The 19,166-nt window shown below is 37.3% G+C and overlaps 1 protein-coding gene across 2 annotated transcripts in view; it reads left to right on the forward strand.

The window, feature by feature from the left end:
- The window catches only part of RGS22 (regulator of G protein signaling 22), a 154,301-nt gene that overhangs the window by 123,204 nt on the left and 11,931 nt on the right, over positions 1–19,166 (forward strand). For both annotated transcript variants that reach the window (XM_047783528.1, XM_047783530.1), the window contains exons 20-23: positions 1,758–1,826; positions 4,237–4,398; positions 10,355–10,534; positions 14,977–15,135. In XM_047783528.1, coding sequence (XP_047639484.1) covers positions 1,758–1,826; positions 4,237–4,398; positions 10,355–10,534; positions 14,977–15,135 — 570 coding nt within the window. The remainder of the gene's footprint in view (positions 1–1,757; positions 1,827–4,236; positions 4,399–10,354; positions 10,535–14,976; positions 15,136–19,166) is intronic.

A 19,166-nucleotide genomic window follows, 5' to 3' on the forward strand; every position in this document is an offset into this window, starting at 1 on the left:
ACTTGTTTTAGGGAAAAAGTTCCTGGAAATAAGCTTTGAGACATTTTCCTCATTTCCTTTCTTCAGTCTAGCTCGAATCCTGTATCCAAAGCCAAGTAAAAGGATATTTGGCTTACTAATATTATTTACCATGTTTTCTCACTGTGTTTACCACAATAATTCTTTTGTAACTTACAGCCACTTCCTGACTGTCGTTCTTTGGGTGGCCAACACTATAAACTAATTGGCAACCTTAAGACAAAGACAAAGGGAAGGGAGATCAAGAATTTGTTGTAAAATGATGCTAGGGCATCTCATACACTTATGGGAAGAGTTGACACCCAAGCTTGGAGTGGCCAGGGGCCAGGACGGTGCTGGGCACAGAGCAGGAAGAATCCTCAGATCTTTTCTCCAGGCCATGCTACCAAAAGACTTAGCCACAGTGATTCTAGTCGCTGTCTCTCTAGGTCAGCTCCTGAATCTGTTGGCTGTGGACAGGGAGGTAGAGTCACAATTACAGATTTGGCAGGAATGGTTCCCAAGAAGTGAAACATATTGTGAACAGGCAATAACCTCAACAAATATCTATTATATTTCCTCCTTGTGTTGAGTAACTTTTGTACTCCTTTAAAATTAGTTGTGGCTCAGAGTTCCTGCTGTGGCTCAGCAGTAACAAACCTGACTAGGATCTGTGAGGATGTGGGTTCGATCCCTGCCCTTGCTCAGTGGGTTTAGGATCCAGTGTTGCCCTGAGCTGTGATGTAGTTTGCAGACACAGCTTGGATCCTGTGTTGCTGTGGATGTGGTGTAGGCTGGCAGCTACAGCTCTGATTTGACTCCTAGCCTGAGAACTTCTGTATGCCACAGGTGCAACCCTAGGAAGACAAAAATAAAATAAAATAAAATAAAATAAAATAAAATAAAATAAAATAATTAGTTGTGGTTAGAAAATAGCACAACAATCTGGGAAGTCCTAATTATCTTTCCAAATTCACTTTCCATGTGACCCAAAGTGAAACTCTTATCTCCCTTTGGCTCAGTGCACTCAGGTTTTATTATCTCCATTTTGCAGATGAGGAAACTGCTCAGAGAATTTGAGTGATTTGTCCAGGGACCTGGACAGGGTTTCCATGTCTGTCTTATCCTTTTTCTTCTTTATCCATATATCCTTTTTCTCTTATCCATGCCGACTGTTACCTGATTTTTTAAAAGCTATTAAATTAGTAATACTGCTCAGCCATAAAAAAGAACAAAATAATGCCATTTGCTGCAATATGGATAGAACTAGAGACTCTCATACTAAGTGAAGTAAGTCAGAAAGAGAAAGACAAATACCATATGGTATCACTGATATCTGGCATCTACTATATGGCACAAATGAACTTATCTACGGAAAAGAAACAAACCCATGGACTTGGAGAACAGTCTTGTGATTGCCAAGGGGGAGGGGGAGGGAGTGGGATGGACTGGGAGTTTGGGGTTAGTAGATGCAAACTACTGCATTTAGAATGGATAAGCAATGAGATCCTGCTGTGTAGCACAGGGAACTTTATCTAATAACTTATGAACATAATGGAGGATAATATGAAAAAAAGAATGTATATAAATGTATAACTGGGTCACTTTGCTGTGTAGCAGAAATTGGCAGAACATTGTAAATCAACTATAATAAAATTTTTGTAAAAAATTATATTAAAAATATTTTAAAAATTAGTAAGTGATTTTTACACTGTAGCCATCCTGAATAACAGGGATAAAATCATTGGTTTTGCTTCTAGGTACAGATGAGAGACATAGCTGAAGAGCTTTTACTGCAGAAGCATGAAAGGAAAATCGGGGTCTGGAAGGCAAGTAGTAATAGTTATACTCTTCCTCTTAGAAGTTCCACTCTGTCAAAATATTGTTTTTCTTCCTCTTCTTATACAAAGACACTCATTGTAGATACTGCTTTCTAAGCCACCAGCAGGCACTGCCACTGTTCTTCATTGGCTGATGGGATCCAGGGGAAAGTATGATTCTTAGAGTTCCTTGACCTGCGCAGCCCTGGAAGTGTGCAATTGGACTTTAAATATATATTTTATTTATTTTGCTTGTGATGGATTTATTGAGACAAGCTGTTCCTTCCAGCATATGGTAGTTTATTTATTATTGGGAGTGGATTATACAAAAAGTATGAGAAGTATGCAGCAGAATGAGCAACCGAAATGATCTTACATTATCCTCTTTATTTAGGATTACATTTTAACTTTAAAAGAATTTAGTATCTGTCATTGTGGTGATTATTTAAACCACAACCATGTGATACCTTTCTAGAAACTGCCTGTTTTGCATCTTAACGGGCATGATAAACACAGGCTTCTTTTTGAACCTGCAAATTTGTGTGTATTCATCCTTCTACAGTTCTTGATAACATGTCAAACTAGACCCAGCTGACCCCCTACTAACTAAACTAAAAATTTATTAGACTATTAGAGGAGTTTATGTATCTGTCAGGATGCTCTTTTTCTGTATTTTCCTGTTGAAAAGAAATAAACTGTTCTTATACCTGTCCTTTACTCTATATGTTTAAAAATACTTAATAGAATGGGCTTATATTTCATATTATTGACTATTATGTATTATGTTATTTTCTGTTTAGTTAAATTACAGGTTTTAGTTAAATTACTCAGTTTTAGTATCTTCAGGAGGAGGTCTTAAAACATTATTTGTTGAGTGGGTTTTAAATAAACATCCCAGTCTAATACATAGTTGTTGCTATTTATAGGGCTGTAATTTTAATATGGACCATATGGTGAGGGTCTTAACTTTTTGTGCATAGAACACCACATGTGCTTCACTAAAATAGCAAGAGATATCTCTTCACTTTATCTGTGGTAAAGGCACCACTATTCATCTACACGGCTTGGAGTTCACTTCACTCTTCAGTTTCCAACTCATGTCATCCTCCAGGCCCTTTGCTGAAAAGCTGTTATTCCTCCAGGCAGAATTAGTTACTCCTTCCTTTGTGTTCCTATAGATTTTTTTTGTCCATAACTCTCTTAAACACTTATACTGATAGTCACATATGATTTGTTTCAAGAAACTTATCATATGCATTGTCAGTAATGGTTATGTATCCTGTGTAACAGCTATTTATCATTGCTTGTTATTATAATTCCTAAGTTCATCTAAAACTTTGTTTCTAAAATAACGTTTTCTAGTATAGTTGTAGGCTAAACTCAGATTTGGGGAACTTGAGTAAATTTATCAAGTGAAAAAAAACTATTCAGAAAATAAAATCTAGTATGATTTTTTTAATCTGAGATGCCAAAGGGGGATTTTATGTGATCTAAAATGGTCAAAGTTCCCTGGCCAGGCACAGAGGTTAAGGATCCAGCATTGCTGAAGCTGTGGGGTGGATCGCATCTGTGACTTGAATTCAGTCCCTGGCCAGGAAACTTCCGTATGCCATGGGTGTGGCCATAAAAAAAAATAATTAAAAAAAATAAAATGATCAAAGTGAAAAAAGTAGACATCATACACTTCAAAGTTGTGAAGATATAAAATAAGTAATACCTTTAAGCATTAGTGAAACACCATGGGTCCTTCTGGCATTTTTTAATGTAGAATCAATCCTGAGTTAGAAGTTTATTATTAAAAATATGTATTAGTAAGTATTTCATTTTTTTATTATTGATAGCAATTTATTATTAAAATAGTATAAAGATATATCATCTGAAAACATATTCTTTCTAGGATAGAATTACAGTGAAGCGCCACAGTAAATTTCCTATTTAAATTAATAGGATTAATTTTTAGTTTTTGAAAAAAAAATGCCTTAAATTTTCAACTGCTTTTACTTTTTGAAAGGCATGAGAATTATATATTAATATATAACAATATATATATTATAAAATAATTATATAATAATACATAATCATAGCATTATGGTTACTTTGTTCTGTTTAAGCACAGAACTCATCCTATACCCCTAAATGTAGTTTTTCATCATAGTCCCAATCTGTTAATGATTCTAAATGTAGTCATATGCTCTAAGTCATTCAATCATTTCTTTTTCTCTCTACCTCTTAAAAATACGATGCTATTAAACATATAAAGGAGACAAAAGGGAAAGTTGCCAAATTCTATTTATCCATGCCTTAAATTTCAACAGCCAAAAATGAAAGAAATAAAAGTTGGCCATTTTTAGCCTAATAAATTACTTTATTATTAATTTTCAGAGCACAGCTAATTTTCTGCATTCTCTTATTTGGACAGCCTGTGGAGAGTAAATGGATCTCTTCTTCTTGTGAAATCGTTGCTTTCCGCAAAGCACTATTGAATCCAGTTACTGCAAGGCAATTTCAGCAGTTTGTGGCTCTAAAAGGAGATTTATTGGAAAACGGCGTGCTCTTTTGGCAAGAAGTACAAAAATATAAGGTATTGTATTAGAAGCTGGAGAAAACCACCTCTTTTTGAGGAGGGAAGACATTAACATAACAGATTCCTAAGTTTAGGGACAAGATTTGTATAAGACATCCCAATTTTGATGTCTTCATAACAATATGTAAATATCGTTCTATGTTAGATACATTTACTATTATGCAATGAAGAGTAAGAGTGAGCCCTGAAATGATAGTACAAGGTATATATATGTGTGGGTGTATATATTTTTTTCTTTTTTTTTTTTTTTTTTGGTCTTTTTGTCTTTTTAGGGCCACACCTGCAGCATAAGGAGGTTCCCAGGCGAGGGGCCCAATCGGAGGTGTAGCCACTGACCTACACCAGAGCCACAGCAATGCTGGATTCAAGCCGCATCTGCGACCTACACCACAGCTCACAGCAATGCCAGATCCTTAACCCACTGAGTGAGGCCAGGGGTTGAACCCACATTCTCATGGATGCTAACAGGGTTCGCTAACCGCTGAGCCATGATGAGAACTCCGGTATTCACATATATTATGATCTAATGAGAACCTTTCTGATAAGTTTGAGCTATATTTTTGTGTATCACTTATCTGTAAATGTATTACATTTTTCCTGAAGATATTCATATTCAGTACTTTAACTAAGAGGTCTTTACAAGAATTCCTCCTAAACATATTTGCAGCAACAGTAGTCAAAGACAGTGGATTACAGGTAAATAAATCAACAGAGATGAGAGAGGCTTTTCTATTAGCATGGCCAAATTCTTTTCTTTTCTTTTTTTTTTTTTTACATTAGGACAAGCATATTTATTGCAGCATTGTTTGTAATTGCAAAAATTGGAAACAAAACAACCTATATGTCCGTACAAAGGGGAATGGTTGAATAAACTATAGTCTATTATCCACCCAAAAGACTGCAATGAGAACAACGTATCAACTGACATACAGTGATTTTTAGAGCATACATGACTAAGTGACAAAAGTGAAGTCCAGAAGATTACTTATTGTACACTACCTTTCATGTAAAAAGAAGGGGAAACAAGAATATATGTATCTCATTGTATAAAATGAAAAAACAATTAAACAAGAAAGAACTAAGACTGGTTGCCTATAGAGGTGGGTAGGAACGTTAGCATGGCCAAATTCTTAACAAAATAAATAAGCGAAAGAATATGTTGTTAGGTACAAAAGCAGTTTATTTTCAGGTTTAATTGTTTGATGGAATTATGTGGAATCTATGCATTGAAGAGGAAGAAAGGACTTTCTAGGTTATATAATCTAGACTTGAATACAGGAATGTATTCTAGGAATGCCGAAGAGTAGGCATCCAGTTTAAATGCTCCCAGGTTTAGTCATTCCCTTGCAAGCAGCCTATTTAAACCCATTATAAAAGTAGGGAATTAATTTAAGGGGATAATACCTTCAATTGGCTTATACTCAAATATGTATTATGTGGTTCTAATACTCTACAGCATGTAGATTCTATATAGTTAGTATTTGCTCAGTGCAATCTTATTTCCAAACTTCCCCCAGCATACCACGAAACAGTTTTCTTTTTAAAAAAATTTTTTATATAATGATTTTTATTTTTTTCCATTATAGCTGGTTTAGTGTTCTGGCAATTTTCTACTGTACGGCATGGTGACCCAGTTACACATACATGTATACATTCTTTTCTTTCACATTGTCATGCTCCATCATAAGTGACCAGACATAGTTCCCAGTGCCACATAGCAGTCAGAATGACCATCATTAATAAGTCCACAAATAACAAATGCTGGACGGGGTGTGGAGAAAAGGGAACCCTCCTGCACTGTTGGTGGGAATGTAAGCTGGTACAACCACTATGGAGAACAGTATGGAGGTACTTTGGAAATCTATGCATAGACCTACCACATGACCCAGCAACCCCACTCTTGGGCATATATCCGGACAAAACTTTCCTTGAAAAGGACACACGCACCCACATGTTCATTGCAGCTCTATTCACAATAGCCAAGACATGGAAACAATGAAACAGTTTTCCACTCTTTTCTGTTATCAACAGTTTTTGTAATTTTCTCAACACAGGAATTTCCTCAGGGGGGAAAAAAAGGTATTTTGAGATAAGTTTTTTATTCAAAATCTGTCACAAGATAAGTAATATTAAATTTTTTTTGAAAACTAAAAAGGAGGTGGAGTCTGTCTTCTAGAACAGACAGTTATTATTGAGTGGGCAGGAACGGTCTTTAAGGTAAAATGAATACGAATAAGCCCAATCTTGCTGGGACAAGAGGTGATGATACAAACTGTGCAAAATAAGCATTTAAAAAAAATGTAGACTGGAGTTCCCATCATGGCGCAGCGAAAAAGACTCCAACTAGGAACCACGAGGTTGTGGGTTCGATCCCTGGCCTTGCTCAGTGGGTTCAGGATCCAGCCTTGCTGTGAGCTGTGGTGTAGGTCACAGACGCGGCTCAGATCTGGCGTTGCTATGGCTCTGGTGTAGGCCGGCAGCTGTAGCCCCGATTGGACTCCTAGTCTGGGAACCTCCATATGCTGCAGGTGTGGCCCTAAAAAGACAAAAAAGACCAAAAAAAATTTAAAAAATAAAAATAAATAAAAATAAATAAACATAGACTCATACAGAGTCAACCCTTAACTTTTTGACTGTTTCTCCTTCGAGGCTGCCCTTGGTCTTCATCTAAATATATTTTCTGTGGTATAGGACAGAGGACGTATAATACCTGGTAACCATAAAAAAAAATGCACTATGGGAGTGAATTTGTTCAATAAGCATTTATTAAATCTCTAATATGCCAGTCATTATGCTAGACTGTAGAAATAAAAAAAAAAAATGAATACAATGCATTGCACTCCCTCAAGGAGGGAGGCATCTGTGACAACAACATGAAATCATGCTGATTATGATCCATGTTCTAACTAGGTATACTTTTGGCACCAAAGAGATGATTTGGGGGAGAAGGGCTGATAGGTCAGGGAGGTCTCAGCCCAAGTGATGATACTTGAATTGGGCGTTAAGGAAGCTTGTCACAGGAAAGTATTCCACTTAACAAAGTCTTACTGAGCTTACTTTCATATGGCTTACTCATTTTGTTTTATTTTTATTTATTTATTTATTTATTTATTTATTTATTTATTTATTTATTGCTTTTTAGGGCCACCCCCGCAGCATATGGAAGTTGCCAGGCTAGGGGTCTGATCCAAGGTACAGCTGCCGGCCTATACTGCAGCCACAGCAGCACTGGATCCGAGCCACACCTGCGACCTACACCACAGCTCACAGCCGTGCTGGATCCTTAAACCCCTGAGTGAGGCCAGCGATCGAACCCGCATCCTCTTGGTTCCTAGTCGGGTGTGTTGACTGCTGAGCCACGAAGGGAACTCCGACTTACTCATTTTAAGTGTTTACTCTCTTCCAGATACTATCTTAATGCTTTTCATGTTATAACTAATTTATCCTTTTTAAGAATCCTAGGTCAAAGCTGATAACTCTCACCATTTTACAGATAAAGAAGCTAAGGCACAGAAAAGTTAAGAAACTCCTGACATCATAGAGCTGATTAAGTCTAGCGCTGGAACTTGAACCAAGGCATTCTATTGCTAAAGCTTGTGCCCTTAACCATTAAGCTATGCTCCCTTCTAGTAGTGATTGCAGTAACATGCAAAGAGATGGCTAGAGTGATCTTAATCAAACACTGTTCTGAAAAATAGGGAAGAACTCTAACGTTCAACAATAGGACATTGGTTACTTAATTACAATACATGTATGCAGTAGCATACAGCCATTCAAAACTATGCTGTAGGAGAACAATTAATGATTGGAAAAGAAATTTAGTAATTTTTTAAAACCTAGCTGCTAGAAAACAGTATGATTTAATCTAAAATTGTTTGTGTGTGTGTGTATCCTTCAAAAGACTTGAAGGATATATACATCCAACAAATACTGAGCACCTATCAAGGGCCAGCCTAAATCCTGAGGATACAAAAGAGCCTTTCCTCTTAGGGCTTACAGTGTTAGGGAGGAACAGACAAGTGATAGGCAAGGTGATTTTTAGGGTGTGGTTACTGAAGTGGTGGAAAAAGCACTGGGAGCAGCGGATGTACTTGAGGTGGACATCTCTCCCAGATCGAGAGAGTCACAGAGAGTTTACCAGAGGGCAGAGCAGTTGACCCTTGAGCAACAAGGGCTTGAACTGCACAGATCCAGTTTTAGTTTTTTTCAATAAATTCAGGCTATAGTACCACACAAGGCACTTTTGCCTGAATACAGGGATGTGGCACCACAGATACAGCCAACTGAAGTTATATGCAGATTCTCAGTTATGTGGGAGGGTGGCCACCCCAACCCCCATGTTATTCAAGGTCAACTTTACTTAAAAGTTGTGTGCCTTTACTTAATACTGTGGACTTCAGTTGAGACCATAAGGATAGGTAAAATTAACTCAGTGGTATAGTAGGGCAGACCATTTGAAAAAAAAAAAAAAATCTATTCTGATTTTGTCTAAATGCTATACTTATACTTCTCAAAATTAAAACTGCATCATTTCACACCTTTGTTTTTCTTTCACAAGCCCTATGTTCCATAATAAGAAGCCAGGCTCACCAAATAATTATATATAATTTCACTAGTAATGGAAAAATAATTTTTGGTAACATACCAAACACATGTGGTATAAATAGGTATTTTCTGAGGGAATACAAAATTAAGTAAAAATGCTCTTGTCTCAGTGTAACTTTTATATTGAGATTTTTACTTACAACTTATACTAAACTTGTAACTTAAATATATATGTCAAGCACTAGAATTTGTCTTTAAGAGTGTCCATAAGACAGTTATTACAATGCCCGTCATATAATGAGCACTTAATCAGTGTTGGCCTATTTCTGGCCTAGAATTACAAATTTCCAAATTTGTTTGCTTTCTAGTGATTTAGAGAGCAACGTCTTTGACAGAGAAATACTGTAATTCATGCTAAGCTACCTCTTTAAAAAAAAATGATGGCCCTCTGTTTGTCACATAGAACTGGGTCTTTTTAATGTGCAATTACGATTTTTAAGTTCTCTAGCTAGAAGGATGATAATGTAATAGGTTACATGAAAAATATAGATATTAAGAGTTAATACATCTGTTATGCAGACATATTAATACATTTGTCACCACAAGCATCCCCACTGTTGTTGCTAGCCTTTGTGAGCCTAAATCACTTTGGTGTGGAAGCAGTTACAGTGGGAAAGCTTTTGCATTCACCTGTAAGTTGAGTTTAGGTGCCTATTCTCAGTGCTCTTCTAGGACCCTAGGTATACCTTTATTGTAGCACTTATTAACGATCTCAAATTAGAATAACATGTTTTCATGCATCTCATCCAGTAGATTTTGAGCCTTTAAAGAGTTCAGCTCAATGCCTGGCATATAGCAGGCACTTAATCCAAAACTGTTAAATGAGTCAAAATAGACACTAAAGCTGCTCCTTTGTCAGGAGAAGAAACAATCAGGATTAAATGAAACCTGTTTTTATTTATGGCATATGCATCAAAGTCTTAGTTTCTTCAAACCTAAGAGAAATAAAAACTATAAGTTTTTTTTTTGTCTTTTGTCTTTTTAGGGCCACACCTGCAGCATATGGAGGTTCCCAGGCTAGGGGTCTAATTGGAACTGTAGCCACCGGCCACAGCAACGTGGGATCTGAGCTGCATCTGCGGCCTACACCACAGCTCACAGCAAGGCTGGATCCTGAACCCACTGAGCGAGGCCAGGGATCGAACCCACAACCTCATGGTTCCTAGTTGGATTCGTTTCTGCTGCGCCACAATGGGAACTCTTTTTTTTTTTTTTTTTTCAAAGTATAAATTTTGAGATCGTCTTGACATGTCCCAGGACCCTTTTGACCTGAGGTTAAAATACACGTATTAACTGAAAGACATCCTGGCACGTTCTGTAAAGTGTTCTGTCTTTCCTCCTTGCTTAGGACTTGTGCCATTCACACTGTGATGAGTCCATCATCCACAAGAAGATCATGACTATTATCAACTGCTTTATTAACTCCAGTATCCCGCCAGCCTTACAGATTGACATTCCAGTAGAGCAAGCCCAGAAGATTATAGAACACAGGAAGGAATTAGGACCATACGTATTCAGAGAGGCACAGGTAAGAAATCAGGGTGTGTAGCTAAGCATACTTTTAAATAGATTCACCATCTAGATTTTTTTGGGAAAGTGTTTGCATTGTTTATATTTGGCAAGGTTCTAATCCTCCTAATGCTGGGGTTTCTTCTCTTTAATTAAAAAAAAAAAATCTTTGTGGAGTTCCTGTCGTGGCTCAGTAGTTAACAAATCCAACTAGGAACCTTGAGGTTGCAGCTTCGATCCCTGGCCTCGCTCAGTGGGTTAAGGATCTGGCGCTGCCGTGAGCTGTGGTGTAGGTCACAGACAAGGCTCGGATCCCGCGTTGCTGTGGCACTGGCTTAGGCTGGTGGCTACAGCTCTGATTAGACCCCTAGCCTGGGAACCTCCATATGCCGCAGGTGCGGCCCTAGAAAAAGACAAAATAAATAAATAAATAAATTTAAAAAATCTTTGATGTGCCACGGAACACAGAAACTAAGAACTTACTATTTCATTGAAGAGAATATCCTGCAGATATAATTATTTGATTACTACACTTTGACTCTGCATGGTTAATTACCATTTTAATTTCTAACATAAAACTCCAGCTAATTCCTTTTTCCTTTCCCACCCTTCATATCCCCTTTTAAAATATCTGCTACCACAAAAATGTATAAAATATGTGTGTTCCAAGATTTGTATATTTTTAAAGATTGGAATATTCACATAACTCATAAAATAAGTGAAAGGAGATTTAAGTACCCAACTAACATAAAGTACACAAGCTCATGAAAGGAAAAATCATGCCTGTTAACCTGCTCAAGTTACTTCTTTTTAAGATAAATAATAGAAAACAGTGATTTGCTGAACATAATTTATTTGCATTTTGAAAAGCCTTTTAGTGATGTTGTTCCTGAAAAAAATGATTAAGAAAAATAAATTATAATAGGGGAAATCGGGAAGCCATGTCATGATTTAAGTGATATGAAACAGAGATTTGGATATGATTGCCCTTGGGTATGGAAAAAGGCCATTGTTCCTTAACATTCATTTGCAAGCCAGCTGTATTCAGAGTCCTAAAAGGAACTGAAAATAGACTCCCAATCCAAATTATGCATTAAAATAGGCAGAAATATAGAATGATTGAGGATGTGCTGGAGAGAAATAGGAAAAACATGATGCCAGAATTGGAATATCTCTTAATGAAAAGATCACTTAGCCTAGCCTACATTTCTTGATCACTAGGCCAAGGCTTGCCCATCTAGATCATAGCCTTGAGTCTGATGGTGACGGGAGCTGCTTATGTTGTGTTGGTTCTGCCACAGAGATTGCAGCCAGTGAACTTTATTGTTAATGTCCTTTATGCCTTCTCCCTGATTTTCCAAAACAAAGCCCTAGACATATCTTAAAGATGGACTTTGGAGCATCCAAAAACAGGATAATATTTAAGGGCCTCTCTGCACCAAATCTATGATTCTTATGTTCCCTAAGGAAGCTCAGAGAATGGTACACCTCCCACCCAGGTGGATAAGCCATCTTCATCTCTTCCCGCTCCTTCATCCCCTTACCTGTGGTGATCTTCATTCAGACATATCCACTGATCTCCTTGTTATCTGTTATTCTATCCACTTTCCTACAACTCCTTGCCACTACCTCACTTCACTTTTGCAGTGACTCAGTTTGATGACCAGAATTCCCTGCCTCTAGGTCCTCTTGAAACCATTTAACTCATTGCAGGGAGTTCCTGTCGTGGAGCAGTGGTTAACGGATCCGACTAGGAACCATGAGATTGTGGGTTCGACCCCCGGCCTTGCTCAGTGGGTTGAGGATCTGGCGTTGCCATGAGCTGTGGTGTGGGTCGCAGATGCGGCTCGGATCCTGCGTTGCTGTGGCTCTGGCGTAGGCTGGCGGCTACAGCTCTGACTAGACCCCTAGCCTGGGAAGCTCCATATGCCGCAGGAGCGGCCCAAGAAATAGCAAAAAGACAAAAAACAAACAAACAAACAAACAAACAAAAAACCTCATTGCGGTCAGTGTCATCTTTTTCAAAATATATATTTGATCATGATGCTTCTCTGCTTTCAATTTCGATTACTCCCCATTGTCCTCAGGATGAAGACCAAACTCTAACCACAGGTGGTCTTCCTACCCCCTGCCATCTATCCCCCAGTCTCACTGAGCTATTCGTACTTCCATAAAGAGGCCTTACTTTCTTCTCTCCAGAGCTTTTTACAGTATCATCTTCTCTTCCTTGTGCTTCTATAATACCCTGTATTTGTTCCTGTCAGAACATATCACACAAAAGTGAAGATGGCTGTTGTCATGCCTGACGTTCCCACTGGACTGTAAAGTCTTTGAGGGTAGGGAATGTTTCTTATTTATCTTTATGGCCTCAGTGCCTGGCACAGAATTAGACCCCCAGTAACATTTTTGAACACATGAGTGAGTGACATGAGAAGAGATGGATCATGACAGCAATAGATGAAATTAGAAATGAAAGCCAAGTTAAGCAAAAGGGCGGAAGAGAAAATTTAAAACTGTTGCCTCTTTTAGTGTCGTTTTCACTAGAGTCTCTGCCTGTCCCCCACCTGCATTCCTAACAGCATGAAAGTTTTTGTCATTCAGGCATATTTTCACTGGCCCTTTTTACACATGCGAGAGCCATTGCCCATCTGCTGGCAGTGAGCAAAGTCGCTCTATATTTATTAAAACATTTTCTTTCTTTCTTTCTTTCTTTCTTTCTTTCTTTCTTTCTTTCTTTCTTTCTTTCTTTCTTTCTTTCTTTCTTTCTTTCTTCTTTCTTTCTTTCTTTTTTTGTCTTTTGTCTTTTTAGGGCTGCACCCACGGCATATGGAGGTTCCCAGGCTGGGGATCTAATTGGAGCTGTAGCCTCCAGCCTACAACCACAGCCACAGCAACACTGGACCGAGCTGCGTCTTTGACCCACACCACAGCTCACGGCAATGCCAGATCCTTAACCCACTGAGCAAAGCCAGGGATCGAACCCGAAACCTCATGGTTCCTAGTCGGATTTGTTTCCGCTGCACCACAACGGGAACTCCTAAAAGATTTTCTTACCCATGGTTTGGTTATCTTTTAAGGATCTGGAGGGATAGGGCACTTTTCATGAATAACATGTATGTTATTTACCTTAACTGCAACTTTTAGAAATAGAACAATATTCTCTACCTAGAAAAATTGTGTCCTAAAAGGATGACTTTTCTTGGAAGGCCTTCTAGATGGAAATAAAATATATTTGCGAGCTGGGAATGATTCAGGGTTTGGAGCGATGACTGAGAAGTAGGGGCAATAGTTGGTAAATAGAGGAGGAGGGGGAGTATTTAAGATAAGAAGTTCATATAAAATCTACCCTAATCCATTAACGTTGGAGCAGGAGATTACTTAATTAAATGCGTGGCAGAGACATGTAATCGAAAATTTCTTAAAAGCCTGCATTTCATCAGAGTATCTTTAGCTTTTATGTTTGCAATCCCAAGAAGCCCTAGAATTCAACGACAAGAAAGTATTGTAAAGGGAGTAAGTAATTTTAGAATTACAAATGATATTCATGTACAGAAAATAGGAATAATGAAATATATCAGTTCAAGGACTCTGTTGATCACAGCAGCATTTACTTTTTAAACATTCTACTTTCTCCCTGAAGAGCTGGCTTAGAGCCTAATGGGATGGTTCCTTTTTCTCTGGGACATTAGGTAAAGGCCATTCCCGGCAACAAGATGTTGGACTTGATCTGATGTGGCAAGTCCTACCTTCTTGGAAGTAATGTAAATGCCTCTGGAACTAATGGAAAAACTTGGCATGGGAATTTGAGCAACAATTCTTATCTCTATAAATATCACAATTAATCACTTAATGTGGAGTGTCCTCATAGAAAGCGTCTGTCTAGGATACCACTCTGCTTTTTAAATGTTACTTTTCTTGCTCTCACATAAAAGAGAGATTATATCATTTAAAAGTTACTCAAGATTTATTCTTAGATCTGCAGCTTTGTTTAAGAGCTTTTCCAGAGGCAAAATGGTATTTCCTTTCTCTAAAAGAAGGAGGCGGTGGGCGGGCAGAGAAGAGTTCCCCTTGATGAACCGAATATTTGGAATACTTGCAGAAAACAGCAGAGTGTGTGGCAGATCAACTAGGGTATGTTTTAAAAGAAACATTAATTTCTTATTTTAAAAGACCTAATGGATTCTTTATTAATACAGTCAGTTGGTCAGGGAAACGTAAAGAATAAAGTGACTTTTAAGAGTGTATTTTTTTAAAGGAAAAACTTCTCTTTGGTAGTAAAAATCATTGATGGTGAGCATGTGCCGAGCTAAACTATACCAAGATGTCTGGAGACAATAATTTGGAGGAAACATGCTGTATATTAAAGATAGAATAGTTAATCCATTATTATGGTGAATTAGAGTTTAAATTGATACATTTGTATAAAATTGTAATCTGAGACATACTTTGTTTTCTATACAGATGACAATTTTTGGGGTCCTATTTAAATTTTGGCCTCAGTTTTGTGAGTTTAGGAGGAACTTAACTGATGAAAAAATTATGAGTGTTTTGGAAAGAAGACAAGAATATAGTAAGCAGAAAAAAAAATTGGCAGCCACAGAAGATGAAAAATTTGCAAAGGTGAGACAAGAATCATTTGGGGTTTAAGCAGACTTTTAAAAAGTATGTGATATGTGTAAATTTATAAAAGGAATTTGGGCTGGGCAAAAATACAGAGAAGTTATAGAATACAGATTTTAGTGGTTTTTAAGCCTGCAGTCAGAGGTTTCAGACTTGTTTTTTAATTTTTAAACATTTATCTCAGATGTCATCTCTTCTATGTGAAGACTTCCTTGTCCCTCCTAGGCCACCCCAGCAGCTCACAGCCATTGTAGTAACAGTCCTACCTACTTATCTTGGAGAACATTTTATTTTGTCTTGCGAATGAGTTTTTACATCTTTTTTCTTTTCTTTTCGGCTGTGACATGCAGAGGCTTGATGTGGGATCTCAATCCCAAACCGGGGACTGAACCTGGGCTGCAGTGGTGAATGTGCCAAATCCTAAACAGTAGACCACCAGGGAGCTCCCAAAGATACTCTGTCTGTTAAACACTTCCACCACTGTCCAGCACATGCTCAATTATTTTTTTTTCAATTATTATTATTTTTTAATAGTTATTTCCCCAATACATTTTTTTTTCTACAGTCAGCATGGTGACCCAGTTACACACATATATATACACATTCTATTTTCACACATTATTATGCTCCATCATAAGTGACTAGACATAGTTCCCAGTGCTACACAGCAGGATCTCGTTGCTAATCCATTCCAAAGGCAATAGTCTGCATCTATTAACCCCAAGCTCCTCAACCACCCCACTCCCTTCTGCTCTGCCTTGGCAACCACAAGTCTATTCTCCAAGTCCATGATTTTTTTCTGTGGAAATGTTCATTTGTGCCTTATGTTAAATTCCAGATATAAGTGATATGGTATTTGTCTTTCTCTTTCTGACTTACTTCACTCAATATGAGCGTCTCTAGTTCCATCCATGTTGCTGCAAATGGCATTATTTTGTTCTTTTTATGGCTGAGTAGTATTCCATTGTGTATATATACCACATCTTCCTAATCCAGTCGTCTGTTGATGGACATTTGTGTTTCCATGTCTTGGCTATTGTGAATAGAGCTGCAATGAACATGCGGGTGCATGTGTCTTTTTTAGGAAAGTTTTGTCTGGATATATGCCCAAGAATGGGGTTGCTGGGTCATATGGTAGTTCTATATTTGGTTTTCTGAGGCATCTCCACACTGTTCTCCATAGTGGTTGTACCAGCTTACATTCCCACCAACAGTGCAGGAAGGTTCCCTTTTCTTCAGCTCTGCTCCAGCTCTTGTTATTTGTGGACTTGTTAATGGTGGCCACTCTGACTGGTGTGAGGTGGTATCTCATGGTAGTTTTGACTTGCATTTCTCTAATAATTGGTGATGTTGACATGCTCAATTATTAATCATTGTTTACCAAATAAATTCAAGGATAAATGAATGTATGAATGAATGAATAAATGAATGAAAAATATTATGTTCTGGGGCAGCATTTTCAGTTATTAAAATTACAGAATGATACATTTATTGTGAAATTTATAAATATAAGTCATAAATTGTCTAGCCTGCCTATTGGTCTGTTAGTTTGTCCGTTCGTTCATCTGTTTATCTGTCTAGCTTTGTTTATCTATTTTCTTTGAGTTGAAAAGGGGTTAAAAAGTGAAGTATTTCATCCTGATAAGTTTATCCCTGTTCTCTTTTTCTAAAGAAATGTATGGCATTAAAAGATACAAAGGTATATAACACTCATATTTGCACAGGTCAGCATAAACACTATTAACATTTTCCTTATTTGCTTCTCATTTTTCCTTAAGAATTGAAATATCATAGAAGAATAAACTCTCTTAACTCTAGCCCTGAGTTCTGTTACCCTCCTCATCCCTAAGAGTAACCATTAAGTTTGGGATATGTTCTCCCAGTTCTTTTTAAAGATGGTGTTTTACCTGGGTATAAGGATTCATAACAATATAGAGGACTATTTTGTATGTGTTTTAACTTAAATGGTACCATATTTTATCAGTCTGTTCAGGCTATCATAGCAAAAGATCACAGGCTGCATGGCTTAAGCAGAAATGTATTTTCTTATAGTTCTGGAGATAAGAAGTCCCAGATCAAGGTGCCAGCTGATAGGATTCTTGGCTTCCTGGCTTGTAGATGGCCACATTCTTGTCATGTCTTCAAAGTTGGGGTCAGACAGAGATCTCTCTCTTTCTCTTCCTCTTCTTATAAAGCCACAATTCCTTTGGATTAGGATGCCACCCTTATGACCTCATTTAACCTTAAATACCTCTTAAAGACCTATCTCATGATACAGTCATAGTGGGAGTTAGATTTTAACATGAATTTGGGAGAGACACAATTCATTTTTTAGTACATGTTATATTGTCCACATCTTGCTTTTTGAATTCAATGTCGTCTTTTAATTTACCCATCTGCTGTCCTTAGATCTCATTAATTCAGTTTAATTGCTGCGTTTCCATCCTATGAACAAATATACTATTTTTGTTTAACTATTTCTTTATTGTTGGATTTTTTTTTCAATTTTCACCGTTGCAAATAGCACCGTAGACAACATACCTGTAAATGTCTCCATAGGCACATGTATAACAATGTTTTGAAGTGGCTGGATAACAGAGTCTGTGCGTGTGTCTGTCTATTTTCCTACCAGTAGTATATGAGAATACTGCTTCTCTCCATTTGGTGTGTTCAGGCTTTGAAATTTGTGCCAGGCTATTGATGACACATGGTATGTCACCATGCTAACACATTTATTTACATTCATTTATTTACCTAATTATTAATAAGGTAGAACAAGTTTTCACATGTTAACTGTTTGGATATTTTGATCAGTTTGAGAATTGATGTCATAACAATATTGTGTCTTCTAACTCATCAACAGTTTATTTGGTTCTTTCATTTCTCTCCTCAATACTTTGTTATTTTTAATGGTGAATCTTGAATATATTTTGTGACATTTATTTCAAAGTATTTCATATTCAAAATGATACTATTTCTGTATTTAAAAGTTTTACATCCCAAAGGATATTTTAGAAAAAAAAATTTTTTGAAATAATTAACACTCACTGGAAGTTGCAGAGATAATAGAGAAGTCCCATGTACCCTTCATACAGTTTCCGCCGTGACTATCTCTTGCATTAACTGTATTACAATAGTAAAATCAAGAAACTGACATTGATACAAGGTGAGTGTAGCGTTCTCTGACATTTTGTCACATGTATAGCTTCAAGTAACCAACGCTATATTCAAGATACACCACAAAGATCTCCCTTGTGACTGCAAGTTATACCCACCCAGTTATCTCTAATGTCTGGCAGCCATGAATCTGTTCCTTATTTATATTAAGCTTGTCATTTTGAGAATGTTATATAAATGGAATCTAATATGTGACTTTTTGAGATTGACATTTTTCACTCAGCAAAAGAAAGACCTTAACATCTATCCACATTGTTTTATTCACCCTCTTTATTGCTAAGAAGCTCTCTGTGGTACTCGTGCCACACTTTAGCCATTCACTCTTTGAAGGACATTTGAGTTCCTGTTGGGGGCTATTATATCAAAATGTTAACATCGTCATTTTTGCCTTCTCCTCCTCCTTATTTTTCTTTTATTTGAGTACTCTTACTTAATAACAGGTTTCTTGAGATTTCATCACATACCTTAAAATTCATACTTTTTAAAAAATTTTATTTTATTTTTGTCTTTTTAGGGCCGTACCCTTGGCACATGGAAGTTCCCAGGCTAGGGCTCTAATCAGAGCTGTAGCCTCCAGCCTACACCACAGCCAGGGCAATGTCAGATCGGTGCTCATGGCAATGTGGGATCCTTAACCCATTGAGCATGGCCAGGGATTGAATCTGCATCCTCATGGGTACTAGTTAGGTTCGTTACCACTGAGCCATGACAGGAACTCCAAATTCACACTTTTAAAGTGTACAGCTCTTCAGTTTTAGTATATTCACAGAGTTGTGCAACCATCCCTGCTACTTAATTTTTTTTTTTTTTGTCTTTTTTCTATTTCTTGGGCCGCTCTCACGGCATATGGAGGT

Source organism: Phacochoerus africanus, chromosome 6 (genome assembly GCF_016906955.1).
Source record: "Phacochoerus africanus isolate WHEZ1 chromosome 6, ROS_Pafr_v1, whole genome shotgun sequence".
NCBI classification, from domain to species: Eukaryota; Metazoa; Chordata; class Mammalia; order Artiodactyla; family Suidae; genus Phacochoerus; species Phacochoerus africanus.